Source organism: Anthonomus grandis, chromosome 10 (genome assembly GCF_022605725.1).
Source record: "Anthonomus grandis grandis chromosome 10, icAntGran1.3, whole genome shotgun sequence".
Taxonomy (NCBI): Eukaryota; Metazoa; Arthropoda; class Insecta; order Coleoptera; family Curculionidae; genus Anthonomus; species Anthonomus grandis.
In genome coordinates, this window is record NC_065555.1 from 144,228 (window position 1) to 161,797 (window position 17,570).

Here is a 17,570-nt window from a genome sequence, read left to right on the forward strand (position 1 = left end):
CGATTTCGAAAAAAATCGATTTTTGGTGAAGAAAAAATTTGATACGGGGGAGGGGTATACTCGAAAAATGGAAAATCCCAAACTTTGGAGGTCGATATCTCGGCTTCTATGGGAGCTATCGGAAAAATTCCAACGGTCTTGTCTTAGTTTCGTCGTTCTGAATCCAACGAGACCATCCGCAAGGTCGTAGCTCTTACGATAGCCGAGATATGGCATTTTTGATGCCCATTTTTGGCCCCAAAAACACACGTCGAAAACGACTTTTTCAGGATTTTCAAAGTGCTCTCATTCCCTTAGTTCTGCTCGGATCCTGTTATAACCCGGTGTTTTCGTAATCTAGGTGACCCAAATAAGACACTGGTATAGTTAGTTTGATTTCGAAAAAAATCAATTTTTGGTGAAAAAATTCGATACGGGGGGTATAACTGAAAAATGAAAAATCCCAAACTTTGAAGGTTGATATCTCGGCTTCTATGGGAGCTATCAGGAAAATTCCAACGGTTTTGTCTTAGTTTCGTCATTCTGAATCCAACGAGACCATCCGCGAGGTCGTACCTCTTATATTAGCTGAGATATCGCTAATATAAGATTTTGTAAAATTTGTTTTGGCAAAAAAAATTTTTTTCTTAATATCTTGTAGAAATTTTGGAAAACGCTGAAATAGGTGTCGAATTAAACTGTCCAGAGAATATGTGTACACATTTTCAAAGCCGTATCTGGTCAAATTTTTGACGGAGTTACGGATAATTTATAAACTGACACATTTTAACTGCTTATAAGTCGAGAACGAAAAATGACAACAATGTGCGGTTTTCACAGAACTTTATCAATATTTTGAAAGTTTTTTTCGACAGTGTTGCCAAGTTTCAAAATTTACCTGAAATACGAGGAAAAAACTTGATGATTTTCAAAGGCCGATTTCTCAAAAATTTTAAATGTAACACGCTGTACTTTTTAATTTCACATGAAAACCTGATCAAAAATCCCCTTTCAAAAAAGGTATAAATTGTCTTAAATTCATTATTTTTTGAAAATTTTCGTAGAATACATATTCGGTGATTGATGAACATTTTCTGGTAATTAATTGCTTACGTATCGCTTTAGCATGTTCAAGATCATAATTAAATAATTTGCGCATTTGCCATGTCTATAAAAAGTATTTATTCTATGCTCCTATTTCAGGTAAATTTTGAAACTTGGCAACATTGTCAAAAAAATTTTTAAAAATATTGATGAAGTTCTGTGAAAACCGCACATTGTTGTCATTTTCCGTTCTCGACTTATAAGCAGTTAAAATGTGTCAGGTTATAGATAGAAACCCTGTATTAGTATAAATCTTTTTTGTTGCTGTACTTTATAATAGAACTTATAAGTTATAGAAAAGAGCATTTTTCTAAAACCGTTTTTAATATTTTGTATACCTGATAAATTCTTACACGCGTCATTTGTTAATGAAAGGAATAATCTGCGATTTTTCACACATAGAATTGAGCTATTTGTTGTAGATAGTACTACTACAAAATATGAAGAGTAAGCAGCATAATATTCAATTGATATATATAGTAAATCAGCAGAATATATATTGAACTAACCTATTCCTAATTAAAATGCCGGCCGCATGTTTGTTCCATTGACTTGAAATGCGTTTTGATGCCCGTTCCGCCAAAATAACCATCAAACGTCTAACTAATATATAAAAATATGCGCTTTTCCTTCATTAAATTATACGATCTGCTTGCAAAACCTACTTAACTCAATACATACGAAACCGTGATGGATTTTCATAAATAATTTATCGATATAAACAAAATGAAACGCGAGAGGAAGATTTTCGGTACCGCTGTAAGTGCCTTAATTAGACCATGCGCGGAGGTGGGAGAGGGACGTCGTCGTATACGGGTGGTGGAGGAGGGTGGGAGGGACGCCTGCCTCCTACCGAAAATTCGCCGGCGGCGCTGTGCGTCGCGACGCCTTTGTAGCTTTTAGGACATCAGCGTACATCTCCGAAGCGCCGACAGGCTTAAAGGTAGGTGATACGAAAAGAAGAATTTCTGTTTTTCATCGAGTTTTTAACTAGAAAAGCTCCTTTTTTTGGGCTTTTTTTGGAAAGTAGTGAACAGTGTGATCGAGGAACAGTGTTCATTTTAGTGTGATTATTGATATTATTATATAGTGCTGAAGGTAACAAATGCTGTGGAATGTACGGAATGCTAACTAACCATTTTGTTTTATTTGAATTTATACATAACAATTTAGAAGAATTAAAATTAATTTAGAAGCTCGCATTGTTACTGACCAAAATTGGCCAGTCAAAAATTTCAAGATGGCGCCCGCATGATGACGTCACGCGGTTACTAGCCATGGTGTCATCTATTCATTAATTTTTTCGGGTCTATAAAATCTGATTTAATTTTTAATTTCACTTTATTCGTTCTTACTCATTTTTTATATTTAAACTGTCAAGGACATACCGTTGCATGGTATCATCCCCATAAGGCGTAATGTTATTTTTCGAGGTGTTACCACTTAACTTGTGATTTCTTATAGTATTATGTTTTCATATTTAACAGTCAAGATATATTAAAAATCGAAATTAAGTAAATATTCAAATTAAACATTAGGTACTGGAGTTATTTTGAATTGAAAAATACAAAGAAAATATAATTTTACAACAAAAATTTTATTTGCAATTAGATCCCCTGAAATTGTATTGTGTTCTGATGAGAAATATGATTTTATTCTATTTTTGACATAAAATATAGAGGGCCCCAGTTATATTATATTCACATGATGATTTTTAATAAAAAAAGGTGTACTACACTTCTTTCGACCAACATTCAACCATTTTCTTGCATAGTTTAACACTTCTTTAACACACGTCTTGTTTATTCCTGATAACATTGGCAAAATCATGAATTTTTTTCAATAGTTGCCCTCATGTAAAAATAAACTAATGACTTAATATAACCTTGAAAGAAAAAATCCAAAGGATTAAGATCCGGGCTACGCGGAGTCCATGGAAATTCACTGTCACGATCAAACCATTCATCTAAAAATTGCTCTCTTTTCACTACTGGAATATCCATTATGTTTATAAGCGTATAACATTTATAGGCATTCTTAATTACCTAGAGTTATGAAATGTTAGTTCGAACCCTTAACTAAAACATACTAAGAGTTCAACCCTGTACAGTGGCCCTAAATATGTTTTATTAGGAATTTTAAAAAGTGATTTTTGCAATTGTGATATTTTTGATGGCATTACTTTGGCCCGTATTTCCTGGGACATCCTGTACATTTACACAAAATTTCATTTTAAAAGAAAAGTTAATTCAAACCTGCAACTAAAACATACTAAAAATTCAACCCTGTACAGGGTCTTTCTCCATATATTGACTGAAAATACCAATCAACTCACGCAGATACTTTCAAATTAAATAAACACTACGATTTAAGGCAATAATGAACTTAATATGTTGTTAGTGTTTTCACTTTCTAATAAACAGAAATCGATATGTATAAATACCGTTTGCCAAAATTCAGTTTTTTTTTTTGGTAAACAGGGATATTAAAAATACATTGAATGCCGCCTACATCCTGGTATGCACTGCCAAAACTTACAAAATTCGACGAAAATAGAACGAGACGACTCGAGTAGTTTTATGCTAGATTTTTTCGCGCTTTTATGAGTTATTTTTTGATATTGAATTGCCAAATATAGGGTCTACCAATAAGAATGATATAAGTTTAAATTGCTAAAAAATAAAAAGGAATTGTTTAGTGTTTAGTAGTTTATTATGTAACATTATGTTTTAAACAAAATATCATTAAGATGTCCACTTCGGCTACGTTGGCAGACATTTAGACGATGAATCCAATTTTCAATCACAAGTTGGGCTGAATTTCGCGAATAACCCTAGTTATGTTAACTGTCAACTCATTGATGGTTTGAGGATTCTCAGAATACACCTTCGACTTCACATATCCCCAAAGAAAAAAGTCCAGGGGAGTAAGATCACAGGACCTTGGTGGCTAGTTGATATTGCCATGCCGCGAAATTATTCGATCTTCAAAACGCTCTCTTAATAAATTAATTGTGGCTCGGGCTCTTATAAATTAATTCTGTTCTCCACCATCAATTGCAGGCCAAAGAAAGTTTGTTATCATGTCGCGGTAGCGCTCTCCGTTGACTGTCACAGTACGCCCCTCTGCATCCTCAAAAAAGTATGGACCGATAATTCCACCGACATGCAAACCACACCACACAGTCACTTTTAACGGGTGTAATGGCACCTGTACTAATTTATGGGGATTGTTCTGACAGAAAAAACGGGCTTCATCTGAAAAGGTGATTTGTTTCCCAAAATTGTTTCCCGGCATTTTGTTCCAACTGCAACAGGGCCCAGTCGGTAAACGTTCTTCGCAAACCATGGTCAGCAGGCTTCAATTCTTGAGTTAGAACCATCTTATATGGATGTAGGCCTAAGTCTTTCTTCAAAATGCGCCACAGAGACATTGGTGAAATGCCTAATTGCTGAGAACGGACACACGGAACGGAAAAAAGACACATTGTTATTCGCGTCAACACTTTTTCTTGCAGCGGCGATATTTTCAGCGGTCCTTGCACTTTCTTGTCGCGTTTGTGGCTTATTATCCAGAAGAGTGTACTCCCATTCAAACTTGTTAATTATACGCCTTATTGCAAGCTCAGAACGCCGTCCACGATGGCCAAAATCTTCTCTAAGAGCACGCTAACAGGCTCTAACCGATTGCGAATTTTCGTAATACCTTTTCACGATAGCTATACGTTACTCTCGACTTAAACGATTCATGATGAAATGTCGAAGTATACTTAACACAACTGACGCTTGATCCGCGTTTTGACACATACCATTTTGCGTACATGGCCCACTAAACTTCTATCACTTCTATTGGTAGACCCATTATTTCATTCAAAAACAATTGAGCTCCGACCACACATTTTATTGCTTTTTTTTCTTTTAATGCGTAAATTATTTTTAAAAAATTTAAAGGGAATTCGGACAACAAATTATATTGACACATACATGTCATATTCTTTCAGTAATAATGTTTATTTAAGTTATACAGGTATAAAAATAAAACACAACAGCATGATCTTATGTAAACAGAAATATATAATTTAATCATGGAAATTTTAGAAATACAACTTTTCAAGTATTAAAATACAATACATAAATAATTGACACTTAATAATTTATAATAAAATACAAATTGTAAAATCATAATAACAGTAATCTTGGACTTGTTCTGCTTGTATCCCAAAGACTCAAATAAATAAATTTAAATTTCTTTTATACAAAAATTCGCCGAAAATAGAACGGGTCGAGCTGTACAATAGTTTTATGGAGCGTTTTTCAGCTCACATATTTCATTCAGAAACAGTAGTACAGCCCTAGTGTCATTTTCAATTGTTTTTTCGCTTAATGACAATTTCAGCGTACTGTGATATTCTCATTAAACGAAAAAAAAAGGCCAAATGATACCAAAATAAACTGACGGAATTTAGGTCGGGACCGAACAGCACAGACTATTTTTGTATTATCCAGTTTGGCAAAACTTATGATTTCTTCATCTTCTTGTTTTGTTGGTTTATAATGAGCTCATACAGCTGACGTACGAGCCACGATAACATTGAAATAAAAATAGCCGCAGAAACCTAGCATACAATTTCATATATTTATGTAGGCATCTGGTTGAGTGGAATTAGATATATATATTTTTTTTTTATGGTAAACACAAGAGGAAAGTCCTATGTCACTCTTGGTGTGGTGCTTGCGCGAAGATATTTGTGGGCGTTTATCTTGAATCGCTGTAGGTTGTATGCGTCGGGAAATATGTGAGGTGGAAGCCTGTTCCACAAAGAAGATGTTCCCCAGATGAATGAGTCCCGATACAGCGACGTCCTTGGGGTAGGCAGGTGGACTCGATGTTGATGAGCCGCAACTGCTAGACGCGTCCTTCTCGCCGGAACAGCCCTGGGTGGAATCAGGCCTGCCAGCTCAGCTCGGAGCACTTACCGTGATAATAACGGTAGAATAAACAGAGATCAGCCACCTTTCTCCTGTGCTCCAGACTATCCAGACTCTTTGTCAGTTCTGGTTTGTCGATAAGACGAATAGCTCTCTTCTGTATAGAATGCAGCAGGTTTAAACTATGCTTGGGTGCAGGGCTCCAGACATGCGAGCAATACTCAAGGGAAGGGCGTATTTAAGCTTTATAAAGAGTCAGCAGCTGTTCTGGTGTATACAGTTTTTTCGTTTTGAAAAGCACTCCGAGTTTTTTGGAAGCCGCCCTGGCGACCTCGGCAACGTGGTCATGCCAGGACACACTGTTGGTGACCTCGACTCCTAGAAGATGCAAACATGATTTCATTGGCAATGTTTTCCCTGCCATAACCAGCTCCGGGCCACCAAGGTTAGTCTTCATCGTAAATACTGTAGCCTGCGTTTTTTTAGCGTTAAAATTTACCAGATTGTTACCGCCGCACTCCAAGATTGCTCTAATATCGTTGTTGATTGAAGCTACTTGTTGCTGCGTTATAGAGAGAAAGACAACTTGTATGGTATCAACCTCGTAATTCGTCATATAATTTTTAGGGGAGCTACCATGCAGCAAAAGAACTGTATTTTTAAATAAATAATAATTTTATTTCCTATATTCTAGGGTCTCCATAAATGGCTCTTTTGAATTTATTTTTTAAATCTCTAAAAGAATATAACTTCGACAGTACCAACCCTTTAAAAACCCTATAAGGAAAATTTTAAGAATTTTACCCTCAAAAGATTTTTCAATTACTTTGCCAATCAATCTCAAAATTGTCTTGTATAATTGAATTTATGTAAAAAATAAACTAATGTTATTAATGCTTTGCTTCCATTCTTTGTTCTTTTTTAAATTTGTCAAAAACATCAACTTGCGTGAGATCACCCCCATAAGATCCAATGTTACTTTTTGGGGCGTTACCACCGAAGCTATTTATACTTTACTTTTTTTCAAAAAATATATATCTAAATTTTATTAATTTTTAAAAAAAATAAATTCGCTTAATAATACCTTACGTTTGCATATAATATACAATATACCCTGACGTACAAATTCACTAATCTCAATTTTTTTATTGATTGTTTATTTTTTTAATTTATGGGTTTGTTAGGTACATTCAGCAAGTTTTTTTTCAAGACGTTTCGACGTTCTTTAACGATAAAAAGGACCAGACTAAATTATAACTGTTTTAATAAAAAACTGTGCTTACGCACTTGTTGCCCCTATTATAAAGGGTGTTTCAATAAGAGGTGTCCCATGCTAATAACAACGAATAAAATAAAAATTTTATAACATATCTGCAAGATATTTAGGGTAGTGTTTATAGCTGGACAATGTACAATTAGACGTGGAACTCGTTATCTGCCAAATGGCCACCACAAATCGTCCTGATTTCGGACGTACTTTCCTTGCATATCCAAGAGACTAATAAGTGATATTTGTTACAGGCACCCTTGTTTCTTGTTTCACAAAAAAATAATGCAGTGACGTCAATACGTTTCAATTCGCACAAAATCTCTTGTTGGAATACTCTTTATATCTCTTTGATTTGTGCTTTTACACTCATTCAGTTTCTACTACTTGAAAGCGCTCAAAATTAAGCTGTATTCACAAAAAAAGCGATATTAGCAATAACAGATCTATTACAATTATTAACAACTTTCAAATGCCTAGTACTCAATAAAATATTCCATCAAGTAAAAAACCGACTATCTTTTTCGCAACATGTCTTCTTAAAAGGTCGCTCCACAGCAACTAACATAGTAATTACTACAGCTGAAAATCGGGATCACTCTTCGTAACTTGATATGAGCCATACTGAACTGTCAAAAGGATTTTACAAGTTAAATCTCCAGTTTCCTTTTTTAAGGTTAAGCTATTTGATCTATCTGAGAGTCAAGTGAATAGTGAGTACTTGGTTTACTTTTATTTGATATTTTTATTGATGACGTGTGTGTCAGACTTAATTCGCGAGTACTTTCTTATGATGATGATCCCAAACTCCTCTTTAAAAACTCAATAAATGATTGCTTAAAACTATATAATCACTCTAAAAACACTGTAAGATTATCTAGGCTAAACTCTTTTCGGGATATTGGAGTGAGACTTCACAGTAAACTTTCACCAAGAATTATGAATTCGAAATATCCGAGTCAACCAAGTCATTTTTGGCTTTATCTCCAGGCTAAGTCTGAGCAATGTTTGTATCAAACGGTCATGTCTCTTAAGTGCTTAATTATTTTCCGCTAATCAGTAGCTAAATTTGAAATGTTAAAAAATGTCAACTGTCACTGTCGAGAGACGCTACGTTATGTTCCTCTTACAAACGTCATCATTTGAATATTGGACAAGGAAAAAAAAGAGAAAACTTATCTTCATATCTGTATCTAGTCATCGTATCTGTCATTTTAAAACAAGAGAAAAATTAGACTTTGTTGAGATTCTATATGAACCATTCAGCGGAAAAGTGGTCTAACTCCCTTAAAGTAGAAATTTAGAAAATTGATATTTTGCATCTGGATGAATTAAAAAATTACAGTAACATATTCTTTACTTTTTGTTCATATTTATAATAACCCTGTACTAAAATTTCATATGGTAAACATTTTTACTGATTGCGCCCATTAATTGCATTTTTGCCGCCCAATGTTATTCTTCCAGTAAGTTTTTTTTCAAAAACATAGCAGAAAAGTGGTATAACTTGGAGAGTTATATCACTTTTCCTCGTAAAAGTTAACCAAATTTCACAAAACTGATGAGCCAAAGAAAAATAATAGCTGTAGTATGTTTACTATGATATCTATTACTGATAAAAGTGTTCAAAAAATATAGAGCTTGAAGAGCAAAACATTACTACTACTTATCTTACATACTAAACTTACGGTAAGGAGAGTAAGAACAAGTTATTAAGCAAATTAATCTTCATAAGAATTGGATAATGGACCACTGCCAACAGCATCTTTTTTTGTCAGTAAGTCCAGGAAGAACTCATGCTGAATCGGGGGAATCTACTGAAGAAGTTCTATCATATCTTTTTTCTTAGCTACAGTAACTGATCTACACACTACGTACCGTAACACTAAAAAAATTTGACTAAACAAGAAAAAGCGAGTTTAATAGGACCTGGCGCGACATCGGAATAGCGTGGTGTTTTGAATGATACCACTATTCCAGCGAACGACTCCATTATGTTGAGAGAAAAAACGTTAGGAAGCTCTTATCTTAGCTAAGTTAAAATTTTGACTTACACCAGTTTTTGACTGAATATATTAGACCAGTAGAAACATAATTAATGGTAACCCTCAAAAATTAAAAAATACTGATATATACTACTTTTCCTCTGAGCGGCTCATATCATGGTGACAAGAAGACGCCAAGACAAAATATCAATTTTGTAAAATTTCAAATTAGAATTAAAAATAGCGCGGTCTCGTTTTTCACGTAATCAAGTTTAAATATTTGAATGGGGCAATCGCGTCAACGCGCGTCAATTTGTTTTTTGAACAGTTTTAATTAAACTTTTCACTAAATTCGCTAAATGAAAATGACAGCACAAACCAGTCCGTCGAAATTAAATATGGGGGTTGATGATTGTTTTTTTTTTTTAATTTTACTATTAGGCTTGTTAGATAAATAAAATGCGAGTTTGAATTTTTTGAAAAAACAAATTTTTTAAAGTTATTAATTGCCTCTGGACAGGATCTGATTTATAAACATAAAAAAAAGGAACGGATTGAGAGGAGGTTTTTAAAGCTGTCATACGTTAAACCTCATATACTGTTCAAGGATTCTTAAAGTCTTCCTTTAGGAAACTTTTACTTAAATTGTCTAATATGCAATTCCTTTTGATTAGAAGAAAATAGTTCTCACAAGTGTTCTGATTTAATTTAATTCACAATCAACTTGACTGTGCCATGCTATTACACAAAATTAAACTTTATCTATCCTATTATTCAGCAGATATTTATTAGTATAGGTTCTAATAATTTTAATACCTCCATTGCAGAAAAAATTGCAGAAATTTGACTCTATTGACTCTTTCAATTTATTACCTTGTTTTAGTAAATAAGCGAATTAATTGTTTGTTGATTATTACCCATTTTAATACTCTTTACACAATGTACTAAATTACGTCCCGATTCCGGATTACTTTCCTTGCACATCCAAGAGACTAACAAGCGAAATTTGTTGCAGGCACCCTTGTTTCTTGTTCTTGTTAGACCGTACGACCAACAACCGCAGCCATGGACGCGATCAAGAAGAAGATGCAAGCGATGAAGCTTGAGAAGGACAATGCGGCCGACAAAGCCGACGCGATGGAAGGACAGGCCAAGGATGCCAATGCCCGCGTTGAAAAACTCAACGAAGAAGTACGTTTTAGGATTAAGGTTGATCTTAAAGGCCCTAATACCCTAATGTGTTTCTTTTGTAGCTTCGGGACCTTCAAAAGAAACTGTCCCAAGTGGAACAGGACCTGGAAAACACCAAGAGCAACCTGGACCAGGCCAACAAGAATTTGGAAGAAAAAGATAAGGCTTTGACTAACGTAAGTCTGTTACATTGATGATGTAATAATGACAGTGTTTGTGACGTTTGGTGAATACTTTATAGGCTGAGTCTGAAGTGGCCGCCCAAAACAGGAAACTCCAGCTGATTGAAGAAGATCTCGAGCGTTCCGAGGAACGTTTGGCCACCGCCACTACCAAACTGGCCGAAGCGTCACAGGCCGCCGACGAAAGTTCTCGGTAAATAGTCAATGTCAAATATACTTCAATTTTTATATAATTAACCAGTAAAAATATCTTCATAATTCTTATACGTTATTACAAAATAATTGCTGAGGTTATATTTAATGGTAAAAACGCACGTTTTTGGATGCATTTTAAAGGGCTTCAGTAGAAGAAAGGGTGACCTTTCCTTGACAATTTTATATTAGAACGATTTTTGTACCTCAAAAACTCACTGGGTTATAAGCAATTTTGTCATCCAAGGTCCAAGAGTCATCGTAGTTGAAGGAACTTGTATTGCAGCGCCTAAAGATTTTTCCTCACTAGCGGACGTTTTTGGACATATCTCAAGAACCACTTGAAATATTTCTATAATTTTTTTTAGGTTAATATTATGGTCTTTGAGGGTAAAAATGTAATTTTCGGCCAAGGCCAAGGATTTGGGTAGGTAGAGCAGTTTTCGCAATTATTTTGCTGAATTTCCTACTACTTTTAGGAATATTATCAGGAAATAATTGGAATATTCTTAAAAGGGTGTTGAATAAGTAGGCTTGATTTTTAAATTAAACTTCCATTTTCTCCATATTTCTTCTCTTTTACTTTATAGTCACTTTGATACAGCTTAAAGTATTAAAACATTTCTTTCTTAAAGGACTTAACATGATTAAGATGGAAATTCGACTCTGACCTCTTGTTTACTTAATTCTAGTCTATTTTTTTAACACTAAATCAATCTTTAAATAGATTTTTAAATAATGCTTCTACTTCTTTACTCCTTCTTTCATTATAATTCATTAACTGTTTCCCAAGTAATTTATGAATATATATTTATTTTTTATAATTTATCATCTCTCCAATAAGCTTTGAATCATCTTGAAATATGATTTTCGTATATAATTAAACCTATCACAGACGTAAACTATCAATTCATTGCGATCGTCAATGATTCCAGGGTCCAAGATACGTTTTCATGCCAAAAAGGGGGTAAAAGGCGATTATTTGGCATTCTACCGCATCTTAAATACCCCTTGAATCATCTTGAAATATTACTTTTTGTATGTAATTAAATTAAAATTAGACTATAAAGTGTGCTGACATTTTATTCATAAAATATTCAATACCTACCCCGAAACATAAGCTTGAATTGTTTCGGACTTAAAACAGTATTTGTACAGAATATTATGCTTTTAATTTAATTAGTATATTCTTAGTAGTCTTTGAGATTTTGGACTTCGAAGTGAATAAATACCTTAAATGAACATTCATTTAACTGTTGAATGGTGTTTAATTTCCATAAAAACTAGGGATTCGTTCTTCACAGATTTTGTACTCAGAGCAAGAATATGCCTAGAAATATTCTTCTATCTGTCTCAAGAGAATATTCCCAGTGGTTTTTGAGATATTGGTGTCTAAAATGAATGTAAAATACAAAAAAATGTCTTAAAGTGCTTGGAGAGGAGTTACTATGGCCTACGTGTATTAAGATTTAGTTGATTCTACGTAAAAAAAGAACAACTTTCAAATTCCTCGACTAATATCACCTTTTAAACAGTATGTGCAAAGTATTGGAAAACCGTTCCCAACAAGACGAGGAACGTATGGACCAGCTGACCAACCAACTGAAAGAAGCTCGCATGCTGGCAGAAGATGCCGACAACAAATCGGACGAGGTGTCCCGCAAGTTGGCCTTCGTTGAAGACGAACTGGAAGTAGCCGAGGATCGTGTCAAGGGTGGTGACGCCAAGATCATGGAACTGGAAGAGGAACTGAAAGTAGTGGGTAACTCCCTCAAATCTCTGGAGGTGTCCGAAGAGAAGGCCAACCAGAGAGTGGAGGAGTTCAAGAAACAGTTGAAATCTTTGACCGTTAAGCTGAAGGAAGCAGAGGCTCGTGCCGAGTTCGCCGAGAAAACCGTCAAGAAGTTGCAGAAGGAGGTTGACAGGCTCGAAGGTACGTTTCTGATTCAATTAATTATTGTTGATGATGAGAGTGTCTTGACGCTGCTTCTCGCTTTAACTTAATCTGCTTTGGCTTTTTCAGATTTTGTGTTCAAGGAAAAGAACAAGTACATCGGTATTGTGACAGATATAGATAAGACGTTCGTGGAAATGTCTTCGTTAGGACAGAAAAAATAGACCTAATTTGTCGTTTCTATAGTAATAAATATCCCATTAATCTAGTGGAATCTTTGGAATTTTTCCTCCAGATTAATGGCTTATTAAGTCTTCAGCTGCCAAATTAATGAAAAAATGATATAATAATAATTGTTTATTTAGTGCCTTAATATAAGTTTATTTATATGTATATTGTTCCTACACGAGCTGTATAATTAGTAGCAACATTTTTACATTATTTTCCTGTTTGTATGCAACGCTTACCATGCTCACCGTCCTTTGCTTCCGCTTTAGATGCTGCCTCAACTGCAATGCTTATATGCTTTATTTTGGTAAGTTTTTTTTGCCGGTTAAGATCAATGTCATTTGATTCTTGTGTTTTAAAGCGAAACTATTTATTTACATTCAAATTTAAATTTTTAAAAAAAATATGTAATTTTTTTTTAAAAAGAAAATCAACTTGCATGTTACCGCCCCCGTAAGCTCCAATGCTATTTTTGAGGGTGTTACCACCAAAGATATGTCACTTTACGTTATTTTTAAATAAATAAATGGATTTTATTATATTTTTTTATTATAAAAAAAAAAAATTTTTTTCACTTATTACAAGTTACAAGGAAATGAACTTAAACCAAAAATCACTTAAAATAGAAAATTGGAACTGTTTATACATATTTATTTGAGCGTTTCTCGCAAAAAAATACAAATTGATTTTTTTATAACTGTTCCAAACAGCTCACTACAACTCAAGAACCAAAGGAAATACAAAAAAAATAATTTTTACAAAAGTTGTTCAGAATATTAGCAACTAGGTCTGAAAAAATAAATTTTCATTTTATTTCCCATACAGTGGAAGAAAATGACGAAAAACTGAAAAATGTTTGCAAGCAATTTTCTGGAAACCTCTTTTTATTTACATAACTAACACCTTGGAAAGGAACAAAGTGAAAAGTGGTTCCTTATACCCCCTATCCTAGTACCTCCACCATATTATTTCAATCAATACAATTTAACCTTATTTACGTTTCAGACGAGTTGGGTATCAACAAAGACAGATACAAGTCACTCGCAGACGAGATGGACTCCACCTTCGCCGAACTGGCCGGTTACTAAAGCAAATTTTCACGATTTTATCGTCAAAAATAAACTTGTTAAATGTGTATAATATTGTACTTTTGATGTGAACCTAATGCACCATCATCATGTTTACTTTTTAAGATCCTTATATACTATTGTAATAAAATTATGTTATTTTTTTGGGAAATGTAAATCTTTTTTTTTTCGCTTGTTTTTGTGACGTCGTATGCGAGGAAAATACGTCGTCGTGGAAAACTGCTGCAAATGAAAATTGTATTTTGTCTAATTAAATAAAACATTAAATTTGTCTTGGAGTAACATTTATTTTTTAATAAATATTGGTTTTCTTAGCTTGGTATTTGTAAAGTTCACATTTGTACAAGTCCTGAACGCAATAACCACTCATAACTTCTTTGGTAATCTTGGACAGTCAAGAGTGTTATAACTCTTTTGAGAGTCTAAGTCTTTATCTAGAAGATTTTATAACAAATAATATTTTTAGTCTAGCTGACTAGGAAATATAGCAATTTAAAGTTTGCGCCACGTCAGCAAACTTTTCGTGATCCATGCTCACAGTTTTTCTTGCATAACTTTTCATCCAAGTAAGCTAGACATGTAAAATAAACTTTATTATGTTAAAAATATTAAACACTAAAACTTTGATATTAATTAGTTATGCTCTAAACCCACTTTCACTGAAGATATTTCAATTATAAGACAAGGTGTCCATGTTAGAGAAGCCAGGGCTCAAAAAGTTCTTATATCTTCCTTGGGAATTGAATTACGGTCAAGAATTTTATGACAAAAATTACAGTATAAGTAATTATCAATAAAAATCTTTTTAATTTTTTAAAATAGCATTGGTAGTTTAGAAGTTATGGCCATTAGAAGTTTACTTCACGTCAGCAGGACCCCACTGCGTCAAGCTCCAACGTTTTCCTTTATAACTCTTTATCTATTTAAGCTATAAACATGAAATAAACTTTATTGAGTTAAAAATACTAAAAACTAAAATATTGGTAATAACAACTTTTTTGCTAAACTTAGTACCACTGGAGATATTTTAATTATAAGACAAGGTATCCAATTGACAGAAGCCATGGCTCAAAAAGTTCTTATATCTTCTTTGGTAATTGAATTACGGTCAAGAATCTTATGACCAAAATTAGAGTATAAGTAATTATCAATAAGAATCTTTTTAATTTTTTGAAATAGCATTAGTAGTTTAGAAGTTATGGCCATTAGAAGTTTACTTCATGTCAGCAGGACCCTAGTGCGTCAAGCTCCAACTTTTTCCTCTATAACTCTTTATCTATTAAAGCTAGAAACCTGAAGTAAACTTTATTAGGTTCAAAATACTAAAAACTAAAATATTAATAATAACCACTTTTGTTCTAAACTCAGTACCACTGGGAATATTTTAATTATAAGACAAGGTGTCAATATTAGAGAAGCCATGGCTCAAAAAGTTCTTATATCTTCGTTATTAATTGGATTACAGTCAAGAACTTTATGACAAAAATTACAGTATAAGTAATTATCAATAAGAATCTTTTTAATTTTTTGAAATAGCATTAGTAGTTTAGGAGTTATGGCCATTAGAAGCTTACTTCACGTCAGCAGGACTCCAGTGCGTCAAGCCCCAACTTTTTCCTTCATAACTCTTTATCTATTAAAGCTAGAAAAATTAAATAAACTTTATTGGGTTAAAAATACTAAAAACTAAAATATTAATAATAATTACTTTTGTTCTAAACTCAGTACCACTGAAGATATTTCAATTATAAGACAAGGTGTCCGTGTTAGAGAAGCCAGGGCTCAAAAAGTTCTTATATCTTCTTTGGTAATTGAATTACGGTCAAGAACTTTATGACCAAAATTAGAGTATAAGTAATTATCAATAAGAATCTTTTTAATTTTGTGAAATAGCATTAGTAAATTAGGAGTTATGGCCATTAGAAGTTTACTTCACGTCAGCAGGACCTCACTGCGTCAAGCTCCAACTTTTTCCTTCATAACTCTTTATCTATTAAAGCTAGAAAAATTAAATAAACTTTATTGGGTTAGAAATACTAAAAACTAAAATATTGATAATAATTACTTTTATTCTAAACTCAGTACCACTGAAGATATTTCAATTATAAGACAAGGTGTCCATGTTAGAGAAGTCAGGGCTCAAAAAGTTCTTATATCTTCCTTGGGAATTGAATTACGGTCAAGAACTTTATGACCAAAATTAGAGTATAAATAATTATCAATAAGAATCTTTTTAATTTTTTGAAATAGCATTAGTAGTTTAGAAGTTATGGCTATTAGAAGTTTACTTCACGTCAGCAGGACCTTACTGCGTCAAGCTCCAACTTTTTCCTTCATAACTCTTTATCTATTAAAGCTAGAAAAATTAAATAAACTTTATTGGGTTAAAAATACTAAAAACTAAAATATTAATAATAACTACTTTTGTTCAAAAATCAGTACCATTGGAGATATTTTAATTATAAGACAAGGTGTCCATGTTAGAGCAGCCATGGCTCAAAAAGCTCTTATATCTTCGTTGCTAATTCAATTACGGTTAAGAACTTTATGACCAAAATTACAGTATAAGTAATTATCAATAAAAGTCTCTTTAATTTTTTAAAATAGCATTGGTAGTTTAGAAGTTATGGCCATTAGAAGTTTACTTCACGTCAGCAGGACCCAACTGCGTCAAACTGCAACTTTTTCCTCTATAACTCTTTATTTATTAAAGTTAGAAACATGAAATAAACTTTATTGGGTTAAAAATACTAAAAACTAAAATATTGATAATAACCACTTTTGTTCTAAACTCAGTACCACTGAAGATATTTCAATTATAAGACAAGGTGTCCGTGTTAAAGAAGCCATGGCTCAAATAGTTCTTATATCTTCGTTGGTATTAGAATTACGATCAAGAAACTTATGACCAAAATTACAGTATAATTAATTATTAATAAAAATATTTTTAATTTATTTCAATAGCATTGGTAGTTTAGAAGTTATGGCCAATAGAAGTTTACTTCACGTCAGCAGGACTCCAGTGCGTCAAGCTCCAATTTTTTCCTTCATAACTCTTTATCTATTAAAGCTAGAAAAATTAAATAAACTTTATTGGGTTAAAAATACTAAAAACTAAAATATTGATAATAAATCCTTTTGCTCTAAACTCAGTACCACTGAAGATATTTCAATTATAAAACAAGGTGGCCGTGTTAGAGAAGCCAGGGCTCAAAAAGTTCTTATATCTTCTTTGGTAATTGAATTACGGTCAAGAACTTTATGACCAAAATTAGAGTATAAGTAATTATCAATAAGAATCTTTTTAATTTTTTGAAATGGCATTAGTAAATTAGGAGTTATGGCCATTAGAAGTTTACTTCACGTCAGCAGGACCTCACTGCGTCAAGCTCCAACTTTTTCCTCTATAACTCTTTATCTATTAAAGCTAGGAACATGAAATAAACTTTATTAGGTTAAAAATACTAAAAACTAAAATATTAATAATAACTACTTTTGTTCTAAACTCAGTACCACTGAAGATATTTCAATT

At 33.2% G+C, this 17,570-nt stretch overlaps 1 protein-coding gene across 2 annotated transcripts; it reads left to right on the top strand.

Moving 5' to 3' along the window:
- The first annotated feature begins 1,866 nt into the window (after window positions 1-1,866).
- LOC126741100 (tropomyosin-1) lies at window positions 1,867-14,309 on the top strand. 2 transcript variants are annotated; one of them, XR_007662103.1, is made up of 7 exons: window positions 1,867-2,026; window positions 10,279-10,454; window positions 10,517-10,630; window positions 10,696-10,829; window positions 12,364-12,761; window positions 12,852-13,257; window positions 13,956-14,309. XR_007662103.1 is itself a non-coding variant. In XM_050447422.1 (6 exons), the coding sequence occupies exons 2-6, from the start codon at window positions 10,329-10,331 to the stop codon at window positions 14,036-14,038; spliced, it is 855 nt and encodes a 284-aa protein (XP_050303379.1). In that variant the 5' UTR covers window positions 1,867-2,026; window positions 10,279-10,328; the 3' UTR covers window positions 14,039-14,309. The 2 variants fall into 2 exon arrangements, 1 of the variants encoding a protein (XP_050303379.1); XM_050447422.1 differs by lacking the exon at window positions 12,852-13,257.
- Window positions 14,310-17,570: the final 3,261 nt, after the last annotated feature.

What these genes read in the sequence shown, in the direction of transcription:
- LOC126741100 (XM_050447422.1), top strand. Translation starts at nt 10,329, where the DNA reads ATGGACGCGATCAAGAAGAAGATGCAAGCGATGAAGCTTGAGAAGGAC. An exon ending in GCCGCCGACGAAAGTTCTCG is followed by an intron (nt 10,830 to 12,363) that starts GTAAATAGTCAA and finishes CCTTTTAAACAG; the next exon opens with TATGTGCAAAGTATTGGAAA. An exon ending in GGAGGTTGACAGGCTCGAAG is followed by an intron (nt 12,762 to 13,955) that starts GTACGTTTCTGA and finishes TTTACGTTTCAG; the next exon opens with ACGAGTTGGGTATCAACAAA.